Source organism: Helicoverpa armigera, chromosome 15 (genome assembly GCF_030705265.1).
Source record: "Helicoverpa armigera isolate CAAS_96S chromosome 15, ASM3070526v1, whole genome shotgun sequence".
NCBI classification, from domain to species: domain Eukaryota; kingdom Metazoa; phylum Arthropoda; class Insecta; order Lepidoptera; family Noctuidae; genus Helicoverpa; species Helicoverpa armigera.
The window spans coordinates 7653848-7677066 of NC_087134.1; the positions used below are offsets into that span (position 1 = coordinate 7653848).

The window sequence follows — 23219 nt, forward strand, 5'->3', positions numbered from 1 at the left end:
CCTACTTTTTTCGTTTCCGGCATCGAATGTCGAAATCGAATAAAGTTTTATTATGCCAGTCTGACGGATATGCAAATTGTGGCATAGTTTTGACAGCTGCGTTAGAAATTCAACGGTTAAATTATGGTTGTTTGTGTAAGGTTAGGTGAAATGAGGACATCAGCGGTAGCAGTAGTTTTTGGTGTAACTTTTCGCAATGAACTGTCCTTCCTGATAGATAACTCTATGAAAGCAGTCACAATGCGTCGCGTTGTGGGGATTTGAAATAACACAGTCATTTGCGCAAAAAATCTAAGTAAAGATTGCAGTCCTATAAAAAGAAATGTTAACTATTCACGTTTTCTATTTATTGATATGAAAATTCTTAATTCGCATGACATGATCCAATTAATGACCCATCTCCAAAAACCTTATTATTTTTAGGCAAAAGGTAACACTATTCACATTGAACCCAAAGACACGTTAGTACCTAGCACAACCCAAATATTTTCTTTGTAGTATGTATAGTATAGTATAGTGTCATGACTAAGAAAATAAAAGGGAGGAGGGAAATAACACGAAAGGGGATGAAAAGGGGGAAGGAAGAGCACGTCCTTGAAGCTGGCGTCATGGGATTTCCCGCCTGCCACAGATAAGCGAGAGAACGCTTTGTTTCACTTATTGGCCGAATATTTGGCTTTTCTAGACGAACAAACATGGAAGGAGTTTGTTAATATTAGTCGGAGTATTTCTGAATAAGTCTGCTTCGTTTTTTATACGTATTCGTTGTAGCATTCGTTGTTCAGTAAATAGCAGAATTAAGTATATGTGTGCACTTAATATTATTATGTTTAGGAAATTAATCGCTACAAAAATATCTGATTTTGGGGATTCTTTCGATTTTATCTCTGGGTGTTACATATGTACACAACAGAGCGACACTTTTTGCCCAAATCCTTAAAATGTAAATAATAAATATTATGTAAGATGAATGCGGAAGTAAAGCTTTTTTTATCTGGGTGCGGAACGTAGTGCCCACGAGAAGCGGATAAAGCTAAGGCACACATAACTAAATAGTTACGTCAAGGGCGAAACCTAGTAAATCATAGTGTAATAAAAATGAGCATTTCAATATCTAACATACATAGACATACAGGTACAGACAGACAGATTACCCGATGGTTTGCTAACTTGGCCTGGCTTTGAAAGTGTTATTCACGCCAAAGCGGTTTTCGATTTAGCTCAATATGTACAGCACTGTAGGATTGATGGGTTTGCCTGAAACAGTTGTAGGTACATAGATTTACTACCTACGAAACACTAACGGTAGTTGTCTAGTCTGGATATGTACTCGGCCAAGGAGGATTATATTATTTGTGTTCGCAAAGGATTCGCAAATTCAAACTGAAGACAGCTTTCCATATTCTGAGTTGAACAAACAGGCTTTGGAACAACATTAAAAACAGTAATGGACATTACAATACTTATATATACCTACGATTGAAAGCAGGGTTCCTCGTTGTTAATTTCAAGTCCTTCTTATTAATTACTCCGCAGATCTATAACGCCTTCACAAATGTAAAGCCAAGTAAATCCTAAAATGAAAAAAAAAACAAAAACGACACGACCTCTTGAATAGCAACTAGCATGTACTATACCTATAGCCGTCTCAGTATATATCAGAAATCGAATCACACCGAAGTTCTGGCCAAGTTCGGCCAAGTCCGGCCAAGTTGTCGCAAGTCCCTTCAGTGGAAGGTCTGAGAACAAAAGGTAATATAAATGAGATTAAGTGCTGCTAATACAGTTACCCACCGAATTTCTGATGGATTCTTAGTATACGTGGGATAGTTAGAAATGGTGACAGGGTTGAATTTTTTGTCAAGTTTTATACAATTTTTACCTCTCAATTAAATGTCTAACGAAAGATCCCTCACCATTCCATATTTTTTAAAAATTAAGCGATGTTGGAATGTTACTTATTATCTAATAGGTATTTTGCCATTACACGGTATTGATGTGAAATATCGGTAAGAAAGTTGCCTCATTAGATATGGATATCTTTATATTTACTCCTTTTCAATCTACTGACCTTCTTTCTACTCATTAGAAACTTAGATATAAGTAGGTATGATATACCTACTACTTATATAGTAGGTAGGTATATATATTTACAAAAATAAAAAGGAGAGAAAAATTAAAGTTTATTTATAGGTGAAAACAACAATTTTTCAACCGTCAAAATTAAGAGTATACTCCTCGTGCCCCAAATTGACACATGTCTCATTTACACTACTATTTAACCCTCAAATTGTTACCACGAACGTTTCAAGGTCCAGGTTAGTCGACTATTAACCCTAAAGTTTCGCTATGTACCCTCCAGTGTTTGGCTTTGCCGCCTAAAAGGCTAACACTGGCTACGATTCCCTCATGTATTATGTACACTAAACTTTTAGTGTAGTTTACAGTTAATGAATAAGTGTTGTGTAAAAATGTTTTTAATTAGGTGGGAATTATAGGATATTATTTTGATGATTATTGAAGCTAGTGATTTGTAAAAGGAGCGTTAAAATTTTTCACGTTTATCAACTATCGTAACTATCAATATAAAACGCTTTAACTGTGTATGCTTTGACAATTTCTTAGCGGTTAAATAAGCATAGTTACTACCAGATATTAGTTAATAATCATGTTTGCGTATAAAAAAGCTGAAAGTGTTTATTTCACAAAGCCTGCTTAAAGGGCGTCTCTTCCTCCCCGGAACTCATTCCTTAAGTCTATAAAAAATATTGGGAGTCTAGTAGCTTGATTTAGTCTTTCAACTTTTACTCCTAATTTATGTTGAATACCACTTCAATATAATTGAGGTGAGACTTCAATAAAACTTCAGGGTTATGTGTATTTTTTGGTCATCTTGCACATAAAAACCAACTAACGGAAACGAAAAAACGTGGACTTTAAAAAGGTCTGAAATCAACCCGCAAAGAGCGAGCGTGGTGATTAACGCTAATTCCTTCTTTGGGACAGAATAAAGGCTGACAATTGTTAAAAAAAATGCAAAACAAGTGCTACTGGCCACTAGAATAATTTTATTCGTCTTGTTGATGAGCATATACCTACCAAAAGTGATACAGTTAGCTAACAAGATCTGTCTGCCCCAATTACTGCATTCAGTCTGTCTCTAAGGCATTAACTCATCAAAGGCCAGCAAAGAGCATTACTGATCACACGGTTGCATCGCTCTGTTATACAAATAAGGTTTGATACTCCCCCATTGTGTTCGATAATTGACAATAGTATATCGAGTTGTGGCGATGACATATCGGAATCGAGTAATCGGTCTATTGAGTTATGATGAATAGAATAGAATACGCTTATTGCTTGACGAGCAATGGAATAAAAAAAAGTAAGTAACTCAGTTTAGGCGGATGAAACTTGTACGAGAAATTAAATAATTATGTGTTTATACAGGTCGGAATAGTAAGTGCAATTAGTAAGTATTTTTATAATTGAGTAAAAGTTTAGTTTTCACATTTAACATACCCATAGAATACTTGTCTTAAATTGTTAACATGTCTTAAATTGATAACAAGGTACACTAATCCTCACGTAAAACATAATAAGCCCTTTACAGTAATACAGTTTTCTAAAATCTGTCTATTTTGCCAGACTTCTCCCATCTTAGACATGTCTGACTAAAGGCCCCTTCGTCCCATATTTGAAAACCCCCTGTTTGTCCGCGCTCACAGTTCAGTACGCCACGTTTCATACCCGATGAGTATGTACAAAGGCCTGAAAATTCATGAATGAACGCTTTGTAACCTTGGGCGTTTCAAATAGGTGAGTTCCATAGCTTGTTACGCACTCTTTGTGTGTAAAATTGTTGGGAAACGGGTAGACAAACGTTATAGAAAATGTTACACTGTTTATAATCCTTTTTTTAAATTAGTATATCGTAAATATTACTTCCCATATAAGCGTCAAAAATAAAACTCACATTATAAAAATTGCACACATAGGTAAATTAAAAATACAATACTAAAATATTCCATTCATACTAAATGTCCAAAAAGACAGCAAAACCTCAATCCCTAACAAAAAAAGCACCCAAAAAAGTGTGCACAGACTAGCAAAAATCTGGCCAAATCCAGATTACTCCGGCACGATCCAGTGCAAACCGGCGCGCGGCGGTACAAGCCGCCCGCGGGTCTAATTGGCGGTACGTCTCCGGAACTAGGTGCTCGGCCGTCTTCCGTTCCACTCGCTGAAAGCAGGTTTTGCCGCTAGATACATTATGTTGAGGATAAACGCTAGCTTTTGGAAGGTAGATTTTTTGCCACTTAACGTTTAAAGATGGCAAGATTTTAGTTGTAGATTTTACGTCTTGGTTTTTAGATTTTATATAGTTTCACTGCCTTTCTCTCATATGCTGTCATCTAAAATCTTGTTTACATTATATATCTTCATGTGTCACCAAGTGATTTGAGAGATCGCAGATCACAAACCAAATAAACCGGCCAAGTGCGAGTCGGACTCGCGCACCGAGGGTTCCGTACAAATCCTGTATAGATAAAAAGCAAGTCTCGCGCCAACCGCAACTTTCCACATAGATAGGTTTTGACTGCCATTGTGGGGTCGATAGCAAAGATCAGATATAGTTATGGGAACTCCTTTACAATTTATAACGTAACCTAGTGTTGGAGCTTATTTTATTTTAGGTGATGAGAATTCAGTACTAATGGGATCTTATTTATTTACAAATTTTTGTACACACACATAATAGAGAAAGATGACAGGAAAGAAAGAATATACAAAGGTAATGCTTATTTCTTAAGAAATCTCTTCCAGCATACCTGCGAAATCTTCTATTTTTTATTTTTGAGGGATTAATCACCTAACGAGCCCCAGTTTCAGGTTTTTTTGAGTTCTCTCGACTTTCTCACGTCTCCATCATCAAGAAAGCTCTAAACCTTCACTGTTTGATAGTATCACCAGACATACATCTGAGAATCAAGTTTTAATCCTATGCATGCCTACAATTTCTGATAGTTGCCCTCGATTTCTCAGGATTTCCATCATCAGATCCTGACCTGATGACAATGGAAATAAACGGCGAATATACTCTTTTACTACAAAGAAATGATTTCTCAAATCCGTCAAACTTGGTCGTTTAAATTCCCCATTGAAATGAGGAAAATATTTGATTTGATTTGATAATATTTTAATATTTTATGTTACTTCAAATTTATCATTTTCGCAATTTTTCCTTTATCTGTACTATAGGTAACGTTGCTTCTTGCCGAATTTCAAGATTCTGAGTTCACGGGAAGTACCTTGTAGGTTTTGATTCCCTAGCGTGTGACGGAAATTCGTCTAAGGTGTCGGTATAACTGCTGTATCTTTTGATCGCGTTAACTTAGAAGTTTGATTTTTTCACTGCCTAAAGGGACAATAGACATAGGTATTTGGTATAAATTTCAATTTTATACCTTTATTCGTTCGTGAGAAATAAGGTAGTAAGTTTCATTTTATTAAAATATATTTTTTTATATTATATGACTAAAAAAATGAGATTTTCAGAATTTTTCCTATATTTGCATTATATGACAATGATTCATGCCAAATTTCAAGACTCTGAGTTCACGGGAAGTACCTTGTAGGTTTTGATTCCCTAGCGTGTGACGGAAATTCGTCTAAGGTGTCGGTATAACTGCTGTATCTTTTGATCGCGTTAATTTAGATGTTTGATTTTTTCACTGCCTAAAGGGACAATAGACTTAGGTATTTGGTATAAATTTCAATTTGATACCTTTATTCGTTCGTGAGAAATAAGGTAGTAAGTTTCATTTTAATAAAATATTTTTTTTTACATTATATAACTAAAAAAATGAGATTTTCGTAATTTTTCCTATATTTGCATTATATGACAATGCTTCATGCCAAATTTCAAGACTCTGAGTTTATGGGAAGTATCCTGTAGGTTTTGATTCCTTTGCGAGTGTCGAAAATTTGTTGAAAATATCGACATAATCGGCTGTATCTTTTGATTGGCTTGGCTTAGAAGTTTGATATTTTCACAGCTTAAAGGGACAATAGACCTTAGTACTTCATGTGAATTTCAGCTTGATACGTCCACGCGTTCTTGAGATAAAGGGTCTTGACAGACAGACAGACAGACAGACAGACAGACAGACAGACAGACAGACAGACAGACAGACGGACAACAAAGTGATCCTATAAGGGTTCCGTTTTTTCCTTTTGAGGTACGGAACCCTAAAAAGTATTACAAGAGCATCTTAGGTCTCAGATCAGCGTGGGCGGGTGCTAAACGTATCGAGGGAAAATCAATAATTCCCTCGAAACCGTGTGTTTGACGTAGCTTAGAAGTGATCCCGGACCCTCGTCCATAAGTGTGAAAACGCCCACCCTGTGGTTTCACACCGCCTTAACCGAAGGGGATACAAGCCCCCTACAGTTTAAACAATAAGGCTCCATACAGATTACAAAGCAAACATACGACAATTAGTATTGAAGATAAACAGCCTAGTTTTGGTACTGACGAATAAATTATGCGTTCCTTCAGTGAGTAATGGCCGTATTTACACTTTTGGAAAGCTAAGCGGGACGTTTCTTGCGTAAACATGCGATATCGATTAATGAGATCTTATTTGTTACTGGTAACTCGAAAGAGGGTCGATTTTTTGGCCAGACTGTGTAAAAAGTGTTGCGTAATTTTTGGAGTAACCTAAATACTTAAATGTCTGACTGACGAAAGTCTAGTAGTTTATAACTTGTTGAAAACGTCTGCATTAGAAACGTGAATAGATTGAATAGTTTTGTCTAAATATAAATTAATCCCAGCTTTAGGTTCGTATCTCAACATTTTCAACTAACAAAACTTTAGTCTTTTGTTTGTACAAATGTTGAAAGTACTGCTAGAACTAACATTTTCAGCATAACAGAGAGGCTCTCCAAAAATTCGTGAACGAGAAGATAAAGCTAAACTCGCAACTGGACTGGTATATATCAATTAAAACTTTGTTTCAGCGTATTTTGAGAAGTTTATTATTGATAGTTAGACTATAGAAACTTGTTCTAATGCCCAAACTGACGGCCACAGTCTGAGAGCACCAAGGTTGGTGGCCTTATATTTTATCATCAGACATGGCATTTGGCTATAAATACAACCGCCAAATAGCTAATAAATCAGGCCAATAACTATTGGAAGCGTTTCTATAATATCTATTATTTAGGCTGGATTATTGAGGTCTAAGTTAATTTGAACACGCTCGGACATCGACTTCTTTTGTCTGATTAGGTGAATTGGTACAATCAATTAAGGTGCGTTTTACCTTGTTAATATAAAACATAAAACACAGGACATGTATTTCAGGACAATAGGACTAAGTTCTAAGTTTTTTCAACTTTAAAAGAAAAATAAATGAACTATTACACAGGGAAGAACTTGTTTGTTTATTCTGCAAAAAGAAACAAAACAACTTAGATATTGGTTGAAAACTAATCTTGTCTTAAGGAGTTCTTATCTTCCCTAAAAAAGGATAGAAAACAATAATAATATAAATATCTGCACTTTAGTTATCTAATCATTTATTCAACCTAGATATACTTAGTAGTGTGTTAAATAAAATATTTGTCTAAATAAGTATAAATCTTGAAAATTAAGTCTTATTAAGCCAAAAACATTCGCATTACAACACGTAAAACTAAAAGAGGTTGCTTAAAAAGTCTAAAACTTTTCATAAAAAGGCGTCGTTGCCCAGTCTATGAATTCCTTAAAGCCTCAAGTAGAGAAACTTCAATGCGCGGTTACCGCGAACCGAGCTAGGATTTCTTTTTTATTTTACCTATTTACATTCCTATGCACATCCACGCCGTTCTAGGAATAAATTAAAACTTTGCGAATTGCATTTACCCACACTTTCAGAGAAATAGAAGAGTGAATTCATTTTAAAACGTCATTTTTAGTAGTTTGTTTGAATTCACAGTTTGAAAACTAAAAAAGAATTTTCTAGTAATTCAGTGGATTAAAAAAAATGCGTGAGCAAAAAAAAATGTAATTTTGCTACCGAGGTTTGAACAGAAATATGCTATCCACCTTACAAATACAGCAACTTTATTTTAAAATAATATAATTAGTTAAGTATTTATATAAATCAATTACGCCCAAAAACCGCAACAAATTGTCCGTACTACCTATCCAATTCCCTTTAAACCTAGCAGGCTTACCACAGACTTTACCAAAACACAAAGTCCAATCAAAGCCAGATTTGCAGGCTTCATTTTGGGACAAAAAAATCCAGTATATCGTACAGTCAACTTCAGGTCAGTGGTAACAGTTTTATAGGAAAATCGTACTTATTACTATTGAGTTAAGGTGCATGACAGCTACCACTGATGTGCGGTCTACTGTACTTATGGATTTGCTTAGAGCCTACGGACAATTCAGGGTCATTCGAAAGTCTTTTGTTTTATTGAAATAAGATAGAAATGTATGGAAATTGGTTCTTAAACTACTGGAACAGGTAATCTAATGTCCGAATTATTGCTTGGATTTAGATGGGTAGATTTACGGATAAGGTTAACACCCTGAAATGAAATTGGATTGTATATTGAAAACCACAGCTTAAAAATCTTTCTATGCTTGATGTTTTAACCTTTAAACTATCTAGGTATTGTTCAATTAACGTAGTAAAAATACTGAAATAAAAATATTTTCCTACGCCATAAAAGATTTTGTAGAAAATAGACTGCCTATTATTACATTGAATTGTACAACATTGAATTGTACAACAACAAAAAATCCTACTCTTATCCAAGATAACTTCTTTTAAAAAGTCCTCTCCACAATTTAATCTTTGTTTTTAAAACAACAGCAGTAATACGTTTAATTTCTCCTCGCGATCTCCGCGTTGCGGCCGAGGCAATGACAAATAGCGTTTAGTTACAAACTGCGCGGGCGACACAGGACTTATTATAGAATAGCTCTAGTAAATTAAACAAGCTTGTTCTGCGTTTATCATGGACTTCTGTGTGTTGTTCATTTATTTCTTCTGACTTTTTAATATAGAAGAGCTGTGATTTTGTTTGCATACAAATATATGCAGGTATTGTAACTCAACTGCTAACAGATACGTTGGCTATATCTATCTGTCTGTCAGAAGTCTGTCTGTATCAAATTAAAATTAAATTAAATATTATTTATTTCAGGTAATTGCCCATAACATACACTAGATACAGACTAACACACACACATGATTGTTACTTTAAATAGATATTTAGAACATATGATGTTTTTGTTACACATATAAAAATATTGCCACATAAAAATCTTTGCTCCTACCATTGCTATTCCTCCACCACCCAGTCCGCCGTTTGTACAATATGCAAAAAGGATTTACTAAATAAATAAATAAACTGGGTACCTAACCTAAATTTCAGCGTTTTTATTTTGGACCTTTCAACTTATATCAATTAACCCAAAAATAATTATGAACTGTATTCCTTAGGTAATAAATCGGGATTGACGAGCAATCAAAAAGAGTTTGTGGCTAATTAACATTCTTCTATCTATTTTTACTGAACTGCCCTTTTAAAAGCTATAAATAAGTTTTAAATACGCTATTAAAATCACTGAAGCGGCTTATCGTCGCCCTCCAATTTGTTCCAACTTCTTTAGGTATCAAAATTAATGGCCGGTCACAGAGAAAAAGAAAAAAAGTTTTTTTTTTTTTGTGTTTGAAAATAGAAGGCGTGCTAGTTCTTTTTTTAACCATATTTTGTCTTTTAAATATAAGAACGGTTCATACGCACATACACGTCTCGTTCGTAATTTTATGCTCACATTTCACATTTTATGTTCTACGGATGTTAAATATTTTAATGACAGCCGAAGTAATAAATTTTGGAATGCTATCATTAAGTAAACTAATATGCGTTTTTTTGTTGAATATTATACCGTGGCCTTATTTCATGCGAACCTTGTAACCTATCTAGCCATCGAAATACAAAAGAAATCATTTTTATGTATTACTAGGTTATTTGGTTTTATTTTTAGCCCAAATATTGAAATAATCTGTCCCATCCAATCTGGTAGAAAGTTTTTGAAAGTTTTATTGACCCTTTTAGCATATGTAAGTATAAATTAGGTTCTTACTTTGTTAAAAGGAAAATTTTGAATTTTTAATGCGAAGCGACGACGCGATCGAGAGCAACTTTAATATTGAAAATGGTCCTTCGATTTGTGAATTGTAAAAACAAACTTTGAGAAAAACGAAAATCTTTAAAAAAATGGAAATAATTCTTGTTCGTTATAACTGGGAAAGCTAGTTTGTTTTGATTGAAAAAAAAAATTCCTTGGGACACCGAATAAGTGGCGAGGGAAAACTATGTTCTTAATATACCTAATTACAAAAAAAAACCTTAGGTAAATATTTAAAAAATTCTTCTTCGAAACAACATAATTACCTAGGTATATTTTTTATTAGCTTTGTGCAATTCTTTACTCGTATGTTCCTCAAGTGCCTTACTAGCTTGAAGTACATGATTAACACAATAAGACCTCTTTACTCAATACTCCCCTCATCATGAGCCACTCTAGAACATCTTGTTCCACTCACGTCAAGCTGTATTGTGATCGTTCATTGAGATTATTGTTTAAGTTCTAGTGTGTTAAGTGGTTTCTAATTGCCGGGATTTCGTAATAAGTTGTAGGAATAAAAAAAGAACTGTGTAGAATGCCGATAGATAATTCTCAAGTAAAAAATGAGAAAGATACTAACTAATAATTTATAGAAGTGTACAATATTGTACCTACAATTACTTCTGAAAGTTGTGCTGATGTTATAATATAAGAAGGAAATTATATTAGTTATTTTTGCAAAGAAAAGTTACCATTTAGATGAATTACATGAAACCACAGAAATCTTAAAAACTTAAACAGAGACGGTAAAGAAGGTTATGTTTACAAAACAAATCTGAAATCATACATGTAAAGCTACACTTTAATTATCCCGTACTTGCCACCTAATTGCTTTTAATCCCGGATTGAAAGTTTGAAACATATACTTAAAGGTAACTTAATACAAACGAGACATACTGAACCTCGTCTCTTAAGTCATCAGCATTTATAATTCTCGTCTGTTTTGCGTAGATAGCAAACTTTCAGGTGACGCACGCACTCCATACTTTTCGATCACGGAGCACAAAATGACTAGCAGAGGAGCCATAACGGAAAATCTCCTAAGAAAATAGCGCGCCAAAATGCGGATATGCGGGGAGCAATGAACGTTACTGTCTCCACTCTTGAACGCCTTTTATGAACCCGCCAATTTTTTGTGTACCCAAAATCGTTGATAGCTGTCTCAAAGAACCAGAAATCCTAGTTAATTCACTCGTAATTGATCGTTTCGGTCATACCCACCCATCGTACGTATTTGACCTAGATGAAGGCGCCTGGCCTACCTGCATTATGGCATATCTGCTCATTTTTTCGTACTCCATGTTTCCGATCCATTAAACTAGAAAATTATGAACTAATTAAGAAATTATTTCTATTTCTCAGAAACAGCTTTCTTAAGTTAATTTCGCAAACATTGTTAGTAAACTTCCAGTAATAAATCCTAATTATCTCATAATTGTTTGTTTTTCTTTCTGTAGGCAGGTATGAGTAATAACTTTGTGAAATTGAATTATGTTTATTTGAAAAGGTTGGCTAAGTACAAATGTGTACTTTCAGACAGGTAACCACAACGGCTAGACATTTTTGGTCTTGCTGTGTCATAAGCTTTCCATATCTTATTTAGCTTCCGTCAGTGGTTTCATCTGCGTCCCATGGGAACTGCTTGCCGGTTAAAAGTGGCCTTTAGCATTGCTCGATGAATACGCTATCTAATACTGAAATAATTTTTCAAACCGATGCTGTAATTTTTGTTATCTCAAAACTTTCCTCCATCAAACATTCAAACTCTTCAGTTTTACAATATAAGTAGGTATTTAGATATGTAATAAGGATACATTCGATTATGGTTCTTCTCATTCCAACCTTTAGTAAAAATAAAACCAGAGTTTATATTCAACAATTTACTTATAAGCACATCCCGTTGAAACAACAATTTACTTAGTGTTAGTGTTCTTAGCTATCCAAAATAATCCTTCTTTTTTCCTTAATTCTTCACAAGACCATGCAGTTTAAATCCTACACAACCTCGTTGGAACTAAGCCCACTGTTCTACTTACACATGCCGTTATCACGGCCACTTGTTGCCACGCAACGCGAGGACTGCACCGCGCATGCGCGCAGCCTCGCTCAATCCTAATCACACCGGCTTTTCTTGTTCTATTGCATGTTTACTTTACTTTAGAGTTAGGTATGTTTTTTATTAGCTGTGTCATCCATGCCCTAAGGAAACTACTTCTAGTATACCTAATGCATGACCTATGATACTCCCAAATAATTGCGTTGTCTATTGGTAAACTATTTTTTTTAATCAGTTCAGTAGAACGAGAGATTACAATGTCACAAACATGAGCTTTAGGACCCTCGTCTTTGTCAGCGAAACTCATCATCACCTGCTTACCCTTTCGCAACAATGTTGGAGTTGGCTTCCAGTCTATGATGCCGCTTGATCTGATACTATCCTCCTCCTTAAGTTCCCAGGGCAACCTGATACCCCTAGGTAAGACTGGCTTCTGACTACCCGTGATCACTGCCAAAGAAACTATAAAAACAAAATGATCTGTTTTACCCACAAAAGCGTCAAGTTTCATGTAAATACAGATTGTCGTGATTAATGACCGAATGACGTAAATCTGTGTCTACATGCAAACTACATGATAAATCACTATTCTATGTATTTGTGGCGTGTTGTGTGTTTAGGCTCATCGCTAAAACAATGTGGTAGGTTTTGATATGGATTTACGAAGTTTTTATGTAATTTTGAACTGACCTCTCCCTACAGAACAATTAATCACAGTTATCTCAAACTTTGAACTAACACTCTATAGTATTGATCACTATTTTTTTAAAACAGCCGCATCCGGTTAGCTTGTATGCCGACCCTTTATAGAAGACTGCGCAGATGATGCTTTTCTTAACATTTTACGGAATTAAAGTGATAAAAAGGTTCTCCCAAATCTAAATAAATATAATAATGGAATACAACAACTTTTATTTTTGTAAATATGTAGATTAGGTAGGATATATAGTTTTTTTACTAGAATAGTTTTTATTTTTAATTGTAAAAGTAGTTAAATGTAATACTTATAAAAATAAAAACGTAGAAACTTATAACAATGTATGTACTGAAAGCGGTAACTTATGATAGTTATTATATTTAATAGAGTTAAAGAAAAAATATTAATCATTAATCAAAATTAGGTACATGACTTTGTTAATTTGTCTTCTCTGTCGCAAAGTAGGACTGAACAGTATATGAAGATATTAATAATTGAACATGTAAGAGAAACGCTATATTATGTATGTATAATGTTCCCGAGAACATTTTGAACGAGTATAAACATTCAGAGACAGAACTCATGGAATTAGTTCACTGGTGAATCTTTAATGGCACGAATGACATATGAAGGAGTAACTTATAAGTGTAAATTCTGAGAATATTTAGAGCATAAGTAATTATTTGCTTTGAAGATAATATGTAGCTTGATTTATGAGAATATCTAGACGTGAAGTGCGTAAATGTGCCTATAATATTTTCAAAATTGCTTTTCGTTGGTAGCTGAAAGTACATAGCCCTTGTATGTACTTTGCTAATCTTCTGTGAGACAATAATTACTGGATATGGATTTTAAAACATCATTTCTTCAAATAAAAATCATTTACTTAACCTAGACTGAAAATAGCACCTTTTTAAACCCCTTCACCTCTTCGTGTGCATTTTCCTGGGAAGAAAAAATTGTGCAAAACATCACATGTCTATTATAAAATAGTCATACCGTATATAACACAGCTAATCAAATCGACATCAAATACCCAAAATTACGTTAAAACCATATAACCGACGTTTAATAATTTCAATATGAAACAAGGAAATGATTCAAATTGTATAGACAGCAGCTTTGAATTTCACAAAGGAAATGAGAAAATTCACTAAAGAGCGAATAGTTTGCGTGAAAAGCAGGATTTGCGAAGATAAACCTCTTGCTTTGCACCTCATAAAGCTATCACTACAACTGCACAGGAATTTAAATCCTATACTCATTTGAATAGAGTCTAAATTCTAGTGGGAAATATGAAATTATCTTCGGCTTAAATTGTTTAGTAGATGGTTTGATGTATTAGATGGATGAAATGACTATTACTGACAGTTTTGATCCCAACTAATAGCTGGGATTTGCAGCAATGCAATGTTAAACAATGGTTACAAGCCTAGTTCAATTTGATGTTTAGTACTTTAAAGCTACTGTAGGTATGTGGTTTTGTTCGTGGATATGCTTGTCAGAAAACACCACTTTTGTGTGCATTGTTACTGCAACTAAACTTTTCCTTTCTTATGTTTGACTTCTCTGAACTAAAACTATATTATCAAACGTTTTAACATCAAAACAATAGACAGCCTCTAAAACGCCCACACATCACTTCTTTTACTGGGAAGAAGAAGAGGCACAACAAACTCCCCAGCAACACATGTCTATCTAACTATTAGGACCACACTTTTGCAAAAGAAGTTCAATATCAAACTATTTTTACTAGATTTCAAGGATCACCAACTCCTAACCAACTTATTACTAAGGTCAATACGCCTTGGTATATAACACACCCTCATTCATAGTACTACGTGCAAATATGCCTTCCATTGCTTACCTAATCAAGGCTGTGACGTCATGAAATACAATATGGCGGCGACGAGATCATAATGCCGACGAGATGGTCATTACGTGGCTCATGGAATTCTTCATATTAACTTTATCATACCATGGGCTTGGAGAAAGTCGTTTTATTGGATAATTCGATACATAATTATTAGATATATAATAGTATTACTATTAATTAGATATATAATTAGATACAGACCTATGAAACTAAGAAGAAACAGCAATCTTACAGAATTTCCTAGCATGTTCGGTTCAAAGTACAGAAGCATCTGCTTTCTTTGACAATTGAATCGAATATTCAAAATGGTGGTCGTGGCCAAGTCACAGTTGCACAGATAACCGATCATAAAGTCAAGCAACACTTCGTACGGTCGGTCCAAGGATGGGTGACTATCTAAGTAAATGTACATATGATGATGAATTAAAAATATTGCTCTAAAACAAATCCACATTCACTCGTGTATTTAATTGCTAATAACGCCGAAATGTTTACAATACATTAATTTTCAATAAAACTGTTTGCTTTATATTACGTCCCGTGTATGTAAACAATATAGTTGTGATAGCTAACTATGTAAAAGCCACAGAGTAAATATTACATGGGTGATACGCAATTACCTTGTTCTAACATGACTATGTTGCAAATACCCTACTAAATTCATTTTTATATAAACAATTCCCAAAGAGGAAGTTTAATTTTCATATGAAAATTGTCTATTTCATCCTCCTCACAACTTAATAAAAAGTCGCCTGTAGCCTTTCTCAATTAATGGACTATCTACCGCTGAAGAAATTCAAATCGCAACTTTAATCCTCCAAGATTTTAGCGGGTTCAAGCAACCCAACTCTTCAGCTTTATTGCATTAGTATTATTTTTTTGGGAGTAAATAAATTCATTATTTAAAAAATAATACATTTTAAAATCAACTTTTACCAATCCAATTTTCACGAATGAAATATTGAAAAGTCTTAAAAGCTTCTTGCTCGAATGGAAAATTTTACTACGTGCTCAAAAAATATGAAAATTATACCGTCTATAATCCACATTGAAGATAATGTTTAAAATATTCAGGACACAGCCTTGTTTCAGGGAAGTTCTTATTTAACTTCAGCTGTATGATAAGTATTCCCTATGGGATCGTTTGTAAAAACGTGCGAAGGCCGCAGTACTCATATTTAATTACGACGGAGTTTTAATTCACTTATTTCCGGGAAATTATGTAAGTAAAGTGACATTTTGGGCACGCACTCTTGTAATGAGAAGTTTTAATTATTTCTGCTAATAGATGTGGGATGAAAATTTATGGGAGAATAATTATTATCTGGGTGTGAGGAGTTGTTTCTGACCCGGCTGAAACTGCTGGTAGAAGTTAAGATATTGCGAGAGAAAATTTAATTAATCTTCTACATTTTTAAAAGTTTATTTTCAATTAATATGCAATCATTTCCAGTAATAATATGTATTCTGTGGAAAACCAAATACGAACCGCTTAAAAGTATAAACAAATCCAAAGCTTTTTCAAAAGGACGAATCTAAATCATTGTTTCCTCAGTATCTGTACCAACAAACCTCTGTACAAACGTGGCACACATTTGTCGCACACTGTCCGCATAAATAATGAATGAAGTGGCAACCCTGCGGAGGTTGGCTGCAAATAACTCAATACTTGTCACTAACTTGGCAACCCTGTTGATATTTTTCCACCTCCTTTAGCAGCCTTGAGCTAGTTGCTCTGGTTGAAAGACCTTTTTACTTACGGGTTTACGTAGAGCTATGGGCTAGTAGAGGTCTCAACACTATTTTTTCACAGACTTCACAAAACGTAAAAAAATGAATTTAGTTTGTGTTAACTCATCCAATTAATGGCTAAGTTTATGGGTAGGTACAATGTAAATTGTTCATAATGATGCGTACTAAAGCTATAATATTGAAATTATGAAACCTATTTTTTATTGAATCCTTAGCTATTAAGGTACTGGAGCTTTTCAAACTTGATTTCATCATAATTTAGTCAATTTTCCACAAACTATTCTACAAAACATTTACCAAAAACAGATGAAACTTCATCACCATCAAACAGGCTTGTTATGCAGTAAAACTGTAAGATATTTAACATGTGTCGCGGTTACTCAGTAAGTACGTCAGAGTACGTGGAATCGCTATTTACATGGTAACTGGGTGTTTATTCGGGGAGGCACGGAGACAGCCTCGCCCGGAGAGCACTTTGAATATGGTGCAAGTGAAAGCGATCTGTGCTTATGTTACTTTAATTTTAAATACCAGGCAATCAAGTGATTTAGGTACTTTTTAATAATAAAACTTACAATATGGAAGTTATATGTCCAAAAACATTTAGTTACAGCTAAATGGAAAAGATTGTCTTTCAATCAAGATTACGTAAATACTTACTCCGTCAAATATAAAGAGACGCTTTTGAAATACATATCATAATAATAGATTAGTTAACGACACTGACCGTGTCACACACAAACAACGAAAGAACAGAACAACGTCGCTCAGAAAATGCGCTAGTGTGAAAGTGCTTTAAACTAAGTCTTTTCCACTTACTTTATTGCCTCAATACAAAGTACCAGTAATACTGCAAACCAATGCACCTACCAACAAATCACCAGCTAAATAAATTACCTCGCTATGTCCCACCCCTTGTACCACACGCCAAAGCGAGGTAGATACAACCGGGTCGCGGCCGGCGCCGCACCGTCGCGTCGCCGCAAAAAACACCATTTCACTGAAGATTTGAAATCGCAATAAAAATAATTGTTACGCTGTATAAGCCATGTTTCGATTATGTTCACAATCCTTATTTCCTTGTTTGTGTTAATTTTTTATTGTTTTAGTTGCCTTTGTTCGGGATTTTCATTGGTCTTTTTTATTTGCGTATAATATCTACCTCTATATGCACAAGTTTATCAAGGTTTGATGAAAATATGACTACGCATTTTCACCAAGTTTTCTCAAAAAGTAGGGGTTTATTCAAAATACAATGAGCAACTTTTCAAATACATGGTTTTTGTTCCTAATGTAAGTTTTTAACATAAAAACTAATGAGATGTTTCTTTTTTGTTTCATGTACGCTCCGGTAATACAGGTAAGTGAAAATGGAAACATCAGAACCCTTACATTAAGTGAAGCATTTCTACTTAGTGTTACAACACTTAACTGTGTTCCTCTTAGTGGAAAACGAGGAAAGTGCTGCACATAGTGCACATGCTTCGAGGATGTGTGCACACGACATACATACAGACATATGTCAATGGCCTTAAAGATAGCAGTAACTGCCTTAAGAGCACCCGCATACTGCAAACTTTTTAGTTGGCCGACAGTTTGAGCGCTTGATAAGCACGGAAATATATAGGAGTGCGCAAATAACAACAACGATCAGGGATTTGATCGGTATCAGATCTACTACAAACTCACTATTAACTTAAAAGGATATTTTTTTACAACCAACTGTCGGCCAACTATTTAGTCTGCAGTGTGTGAGTAAGCTAAGACATTTCTGAAATAGCTCCGAATGGGTTGAAAGGTTGTAAGTGTCTCGAACATACATTGCTCGTTTTATAGACGTGGTTTTAGTTAGCTTAGTAGAGAGACAGCAATGTATGTGAGAGAATCTGTTGTTTTATTGGCAATGTTTCTTTTGATTGCTTTGTCTTTATAGTCAAAGACAATGTAAGTATTTTAGGTGTAGGTACACTTACGGTGAGTTGCACCATTTAACTGTGACAGTAACCGAATCATTTTCAGTTGTCAGATTGCCGATTTGATCAATGGGTGCAAGTAAACGGCTGGTTAGTGGTTATGGTTTGCTTATCGTTATAGTTAAATGGTGCAACTGGATCCTAAAGACGTACAATTAGTCACATTTAAAATTGTTTGTTTTATAGCTCTTTATAGCGTTATCTCTAGATTTAAAGTGTAGTAAAACAACTTTAGGGTGATTTCCATTAAAAGCGTCCCAAAACGATATAACATTAATGGGCAACAAATCGCCATTACAAAGGATTAACAGAATATTTTATTATTTCAGAACGAGTCACGTTTAAGCCCGAGAGTAAGTTAAAGGAAAAATTATTAGTGTTTAGAGAGCTAAAGGCTAATCTGGATACAGAAAATACGTCAAACTTTGCTTTTCACCCTTTTTATGTTAAACTCTTTGGTCACAACCTTTTTGTTTATGTTCATCGATTTGAAAATCGAATGTTTTTGTTACTCCATGGAATGCAAGATGGCGGATTTTCTGGAAGGTTCTAGATGAAGCCAGAGCTTACAATCGCTACAATAGCAGTACTAATGCTTCCATTTGTTGCCGTCGTAGATGAGAATAGTATTTGTCGTACATAACAGCCAAGTTCCATAATGTTCTGTAATTTAACCAGTGTACACGTTTTAGTTTAATTAATGAAAACTTATGTAGCAGATTTTGCATCGTTGCCGCGGTTTACTATATGCAAATTATTAATAAAGCTTTTAAGTTTAGTACATTCTAAAATAAATCTACTGAAGCAGCTGTTTGTTAAAAAAGCGATTAATTTAACACTTTAGGTAATTTTTTTTTTCAAAAATTGAAATTACGTTGTAAATTAATATTGTCATATTTTTTTTCATTAACATGTTATTCAGTAAAATTGTAGGAGGATAAATATTGAAAAATACAGGCTTTTAAATAATGATGCAACTTTTAATAGACGTCTCATCGTATTTACCCTGCTGAACAAAGTTATGCGGACTCTTTGTTTGTAGCCCGCCATATTGGCTGCAAGCCGACAGTTTCCCGCTAATAGTTACCGGCACATATTGGAACCCGTTTCCCTTGTTCACAATTTCATTTCCTACTTCTAATACACGCTCTTATAAAACTGTAGTGGGAAGTAGTGGGACTTCAATTTTTATCAGAAAAATCATGATTAGCTATATATAGCCAGTACCTTATTTAATAATAATTTGATCCTGTTCTCAATAAAAAAACAGCATTTTTTGAAATTTTATAAAATACAAAAAATATACTAATTAATCAAAACAAAAAACGTGATAAGAAAATTAATTGAACAGTGGGAATAGTATTTATAATTCATATTTTTGTTCACGGAATAACTTAAAGAGTAACGCAAGTAAAATTAATTAAAAACCTTGTTATGATACATACTCAATTAAAATTAGGTTTAACAAAAACATCACCGGTAATAATTTTTATACATCCTAAAGTTAGTTTAAAAGCTTCAGTTAACAGATTCTTCGCTAACCGTGATCTATGGCTGACACAAATAGGTCAACTCTTATAGTTAACCATATATACAAACTTCTTTATATAACACTTCTTTATATAACTTGAGATTCGTATTTAGGTCAAATTCTTTGCAAGCAATTTTATTACGTTTTATTTGTTTATCTGAGTTATGTGGCTTGTTCAGTAGAAGAATTTAGTTTTTAGTAGAACATGGTTTATCTCGTAATATGGCCTCATACGTACTTTTATTTTAAAAAGACAATTAGTGAAAATTCTTTAACTTTTTCACAATTACCTATTTATGTCTCAAGTTTAAGCGACCACTTAACTCAAGCAACTCTTTATCGAATTAAGGTCCAATTCTCTGATGGCATATATGTCACTTTTACTGTTAATTTTCACGTTCAATTTTCAAAATAAACAGTTGTTTCACAAAAAAACGGACGCTTAAGTTATCAGCGACATTTGAATAAGTCGTAATATATGGGTTTTAGTTATCAGTGAAAACTTATCTTCGAAATAAAGTTATTTTACTATAGTCATAATGTAACTATACAATACCTACAAACTATGTGAAGCAAACACCCTTAAAAGTTTCTGCCGATCTGACATAGAAATACAAATAATAAAGACGTGAACATTCTCGGTGCCAGATGCTACATCTTACGACTTATATCGGAAAACTTTTATACATATCGAAAATATTACTGCATCACACATTGTTAGAGGAATCTAAAGAAAAGTCCGCACTTGTAGACAAAAGTAGATTGGTAAAATTTGAGGTTTTAGAAGTAAAGTACTTGTAGACAAAAGTAGATTGGTAAAAGTTTCAAGAGAAAAAGTAATAGGATATGTTGGCGTGCTAAGAAGACTCTTGGGTCTTAGTATCAATACCAATTTTACTAAAAGCATGCCAGAATTACTTTCCGTAATCGGTTCCACTTAAAAAAATGCTTAATACGTATCATAAATGAGAACACTCTAAAAGACTAAACATTTTACAAACCTACACATTCCCAGACAAAAATCTAAACTGCTGATTGTCGAAACCAAGATCACACATTTCGACGGCGCCATTTCTTTCACTGGCAACTCAACGAAATATTTTCACAAGTTTTAACACAAGCTGCGCTCAGTTACCGTTGTCGGAACACTTTTACAACATGATTTTTCCCAAGACGCAAAAAGTTTCGCTTGCTAACTGTCAAGATTGGCATCTTTCACGAAAAAAGAGGTGCGCTAGATATTTTTGATTTATTGGGTTCTTTTTATTTGAAGATCAAATATTCTGGCTACAAAAAATATTGATCGGAGAAAAGTGATATTATAAGTACCTATCATAGACATAATATTAGTAAACAGGACTGCGCATATAAACCCAAAAAACGAGCCGAGTGAAACAGTTAGTACAGAGGCTGTCTGTCCCTTTCTAATAGGGTGAAGATGAGATTAAGCTATGTGAGACAAATCCGAATTTGCTAAGATTATTAAACACAGATTGGTATTGAAGTTTTAACTTACGCAGTTTGTGACCTTAAGATACTAATAAAGGCTTTTAATAATTAGCGGGAATTAGCAGTATAAAAGCAGGAAGATTCGAAGTGAAGACTGTTTTTTTTGTATTTCTACTTCATATATAGACTGCTGAGCCATTTATGTCGCCTTTTTTCTTTTTTTGGGAAGCTATAACAATAGCACAACAGTTTTAAAATCCATCACCCATATTTTGACTCGTTACAAGAATTCATGGGCACCCTAGTTGTTTGGTTTACGAAAATGTTATTATTAGCTTACCTGTGGAACGATATATTGCAACCACCATAGGATTCCTTTTACAAGTATAAACACAACACTTTTTCACCATTTAAATAGTTTAAATTGATTTAATACAAAACATATAAACAAAATTTTAAATGCTGATTACGCGCCAAGAATGTTCAGGGTTACCGCTATAAAAAAAAAAAAAAAAACAAAATAAAAATTTATGTTGTTTATGTTTTAATAATAAATACGAATAAATTAATGCGATTGTTATTAATTTGTTGACTTACAATTGTTAAAATAAGATAAAAATTTTATGTGATTCAATTGTTTTTTGGGAAGACAAAACTTTTGATCACAACATTTTTTTATGCTGGCAAGGTGTTAGAAAGAGACAAACAGCCTCCGTTCGAACTATCCCTCTCGGCTCGGATTTGCCTCTGTGTATTATGCAACCAATTTAGTACATTATTGCGTTTGAATAGAGTTCATTTTCGTAAATATATATTTTGAGCGTGCGCAATCTTGTTTAGTAATATTATATCTATGGTATCTATCGACTGTTTTGTGCAGCTGTAACATTTGACAGTTGTCAGTTTTCAATGAAAAAACCATCGAGGTTCGCGCCCTATGGTTTCTTCTCACTGCACCAAAACGGTCGGTGTACGAAGTAGGTACTAAGATTAATAAAGTAGAGTATTAAAGATATTATAGTTTATCTCAAGAAAATAACTGTAAAATTAGTGAAAATAACATGTAGACTAATTGAATTAGATGCTAAGCTTAGCTTACTGTGAACGTCTGTTTTAATTACTATTTAAAATCTAACAAACGCTTATTAGGTTGTTCAGTTTATAACAAATACTGTAATTAACAGCTTCTAGTTTGTAGCACTAATTATTATTAATTAAAAATATCTCAGTATGTTTACTTTATCAATATTGTCTAGACGGAGTATTTTTAATTCGTTGATGTAGAATAAGTGTTAAATAGAGGTTTATTTTAAGTTTCTTTTAATTCTAATTACGGTGAACTGAACAGACTTCGCTACATCATTTTCTCTGAAATCAATTTTAAGAAAATAAAATTATTATCACGTTTATAAACTTACTTATGGAATATTTTTAGATATATGTACCATCTAAGCCATAAGCCACACCACAAAGATTTAAGGTTAAGTAGATGATTCTTTTAAAAAACTAAATTCAATGTCAGACTGACGAAAGCGATAATTTGCATCACATTTATCTTCTTATTACTGTCAGATTTGTGATATAAAATATTCCTTTTTGTTTAAAATACAATAACAAAAACCGTAGGTAAGTTGCTAAGTATTTAAAACATAAAAACAATTAGACAAATCTCTACCAAAGACAAAAA

At 33.8% G+C, this 23219-nt stretch overlaps 1 protein-coding gene across 2 annotated transcripts in view; it reads left to right on the forward strand.

Moving 5' to 3' along the window:
* Positions 1–23219, forward strand: part of Ptp36e (Protein tyrosine phosphatase 36E) — a 160857-nt gene that overhangs the window by 92859 nt on the left and 44779 nt on the right. Inside the window, exon 3 of one of the 2 annotated variants that reach the window (XM_064037990.1) lies at positions 18882–18905. The exons of the other annotated variant lie outside the window; for it this stretch is intronic. Coding sequence (XP_063894060.1) covers positions 18882–18905 — 24 coding nt within the window. The remainder of the gene's footprint in view (positions 1–18881; positions 18906–23219) is intronic. 2 annotated transcript variants of the gene reach the window in all.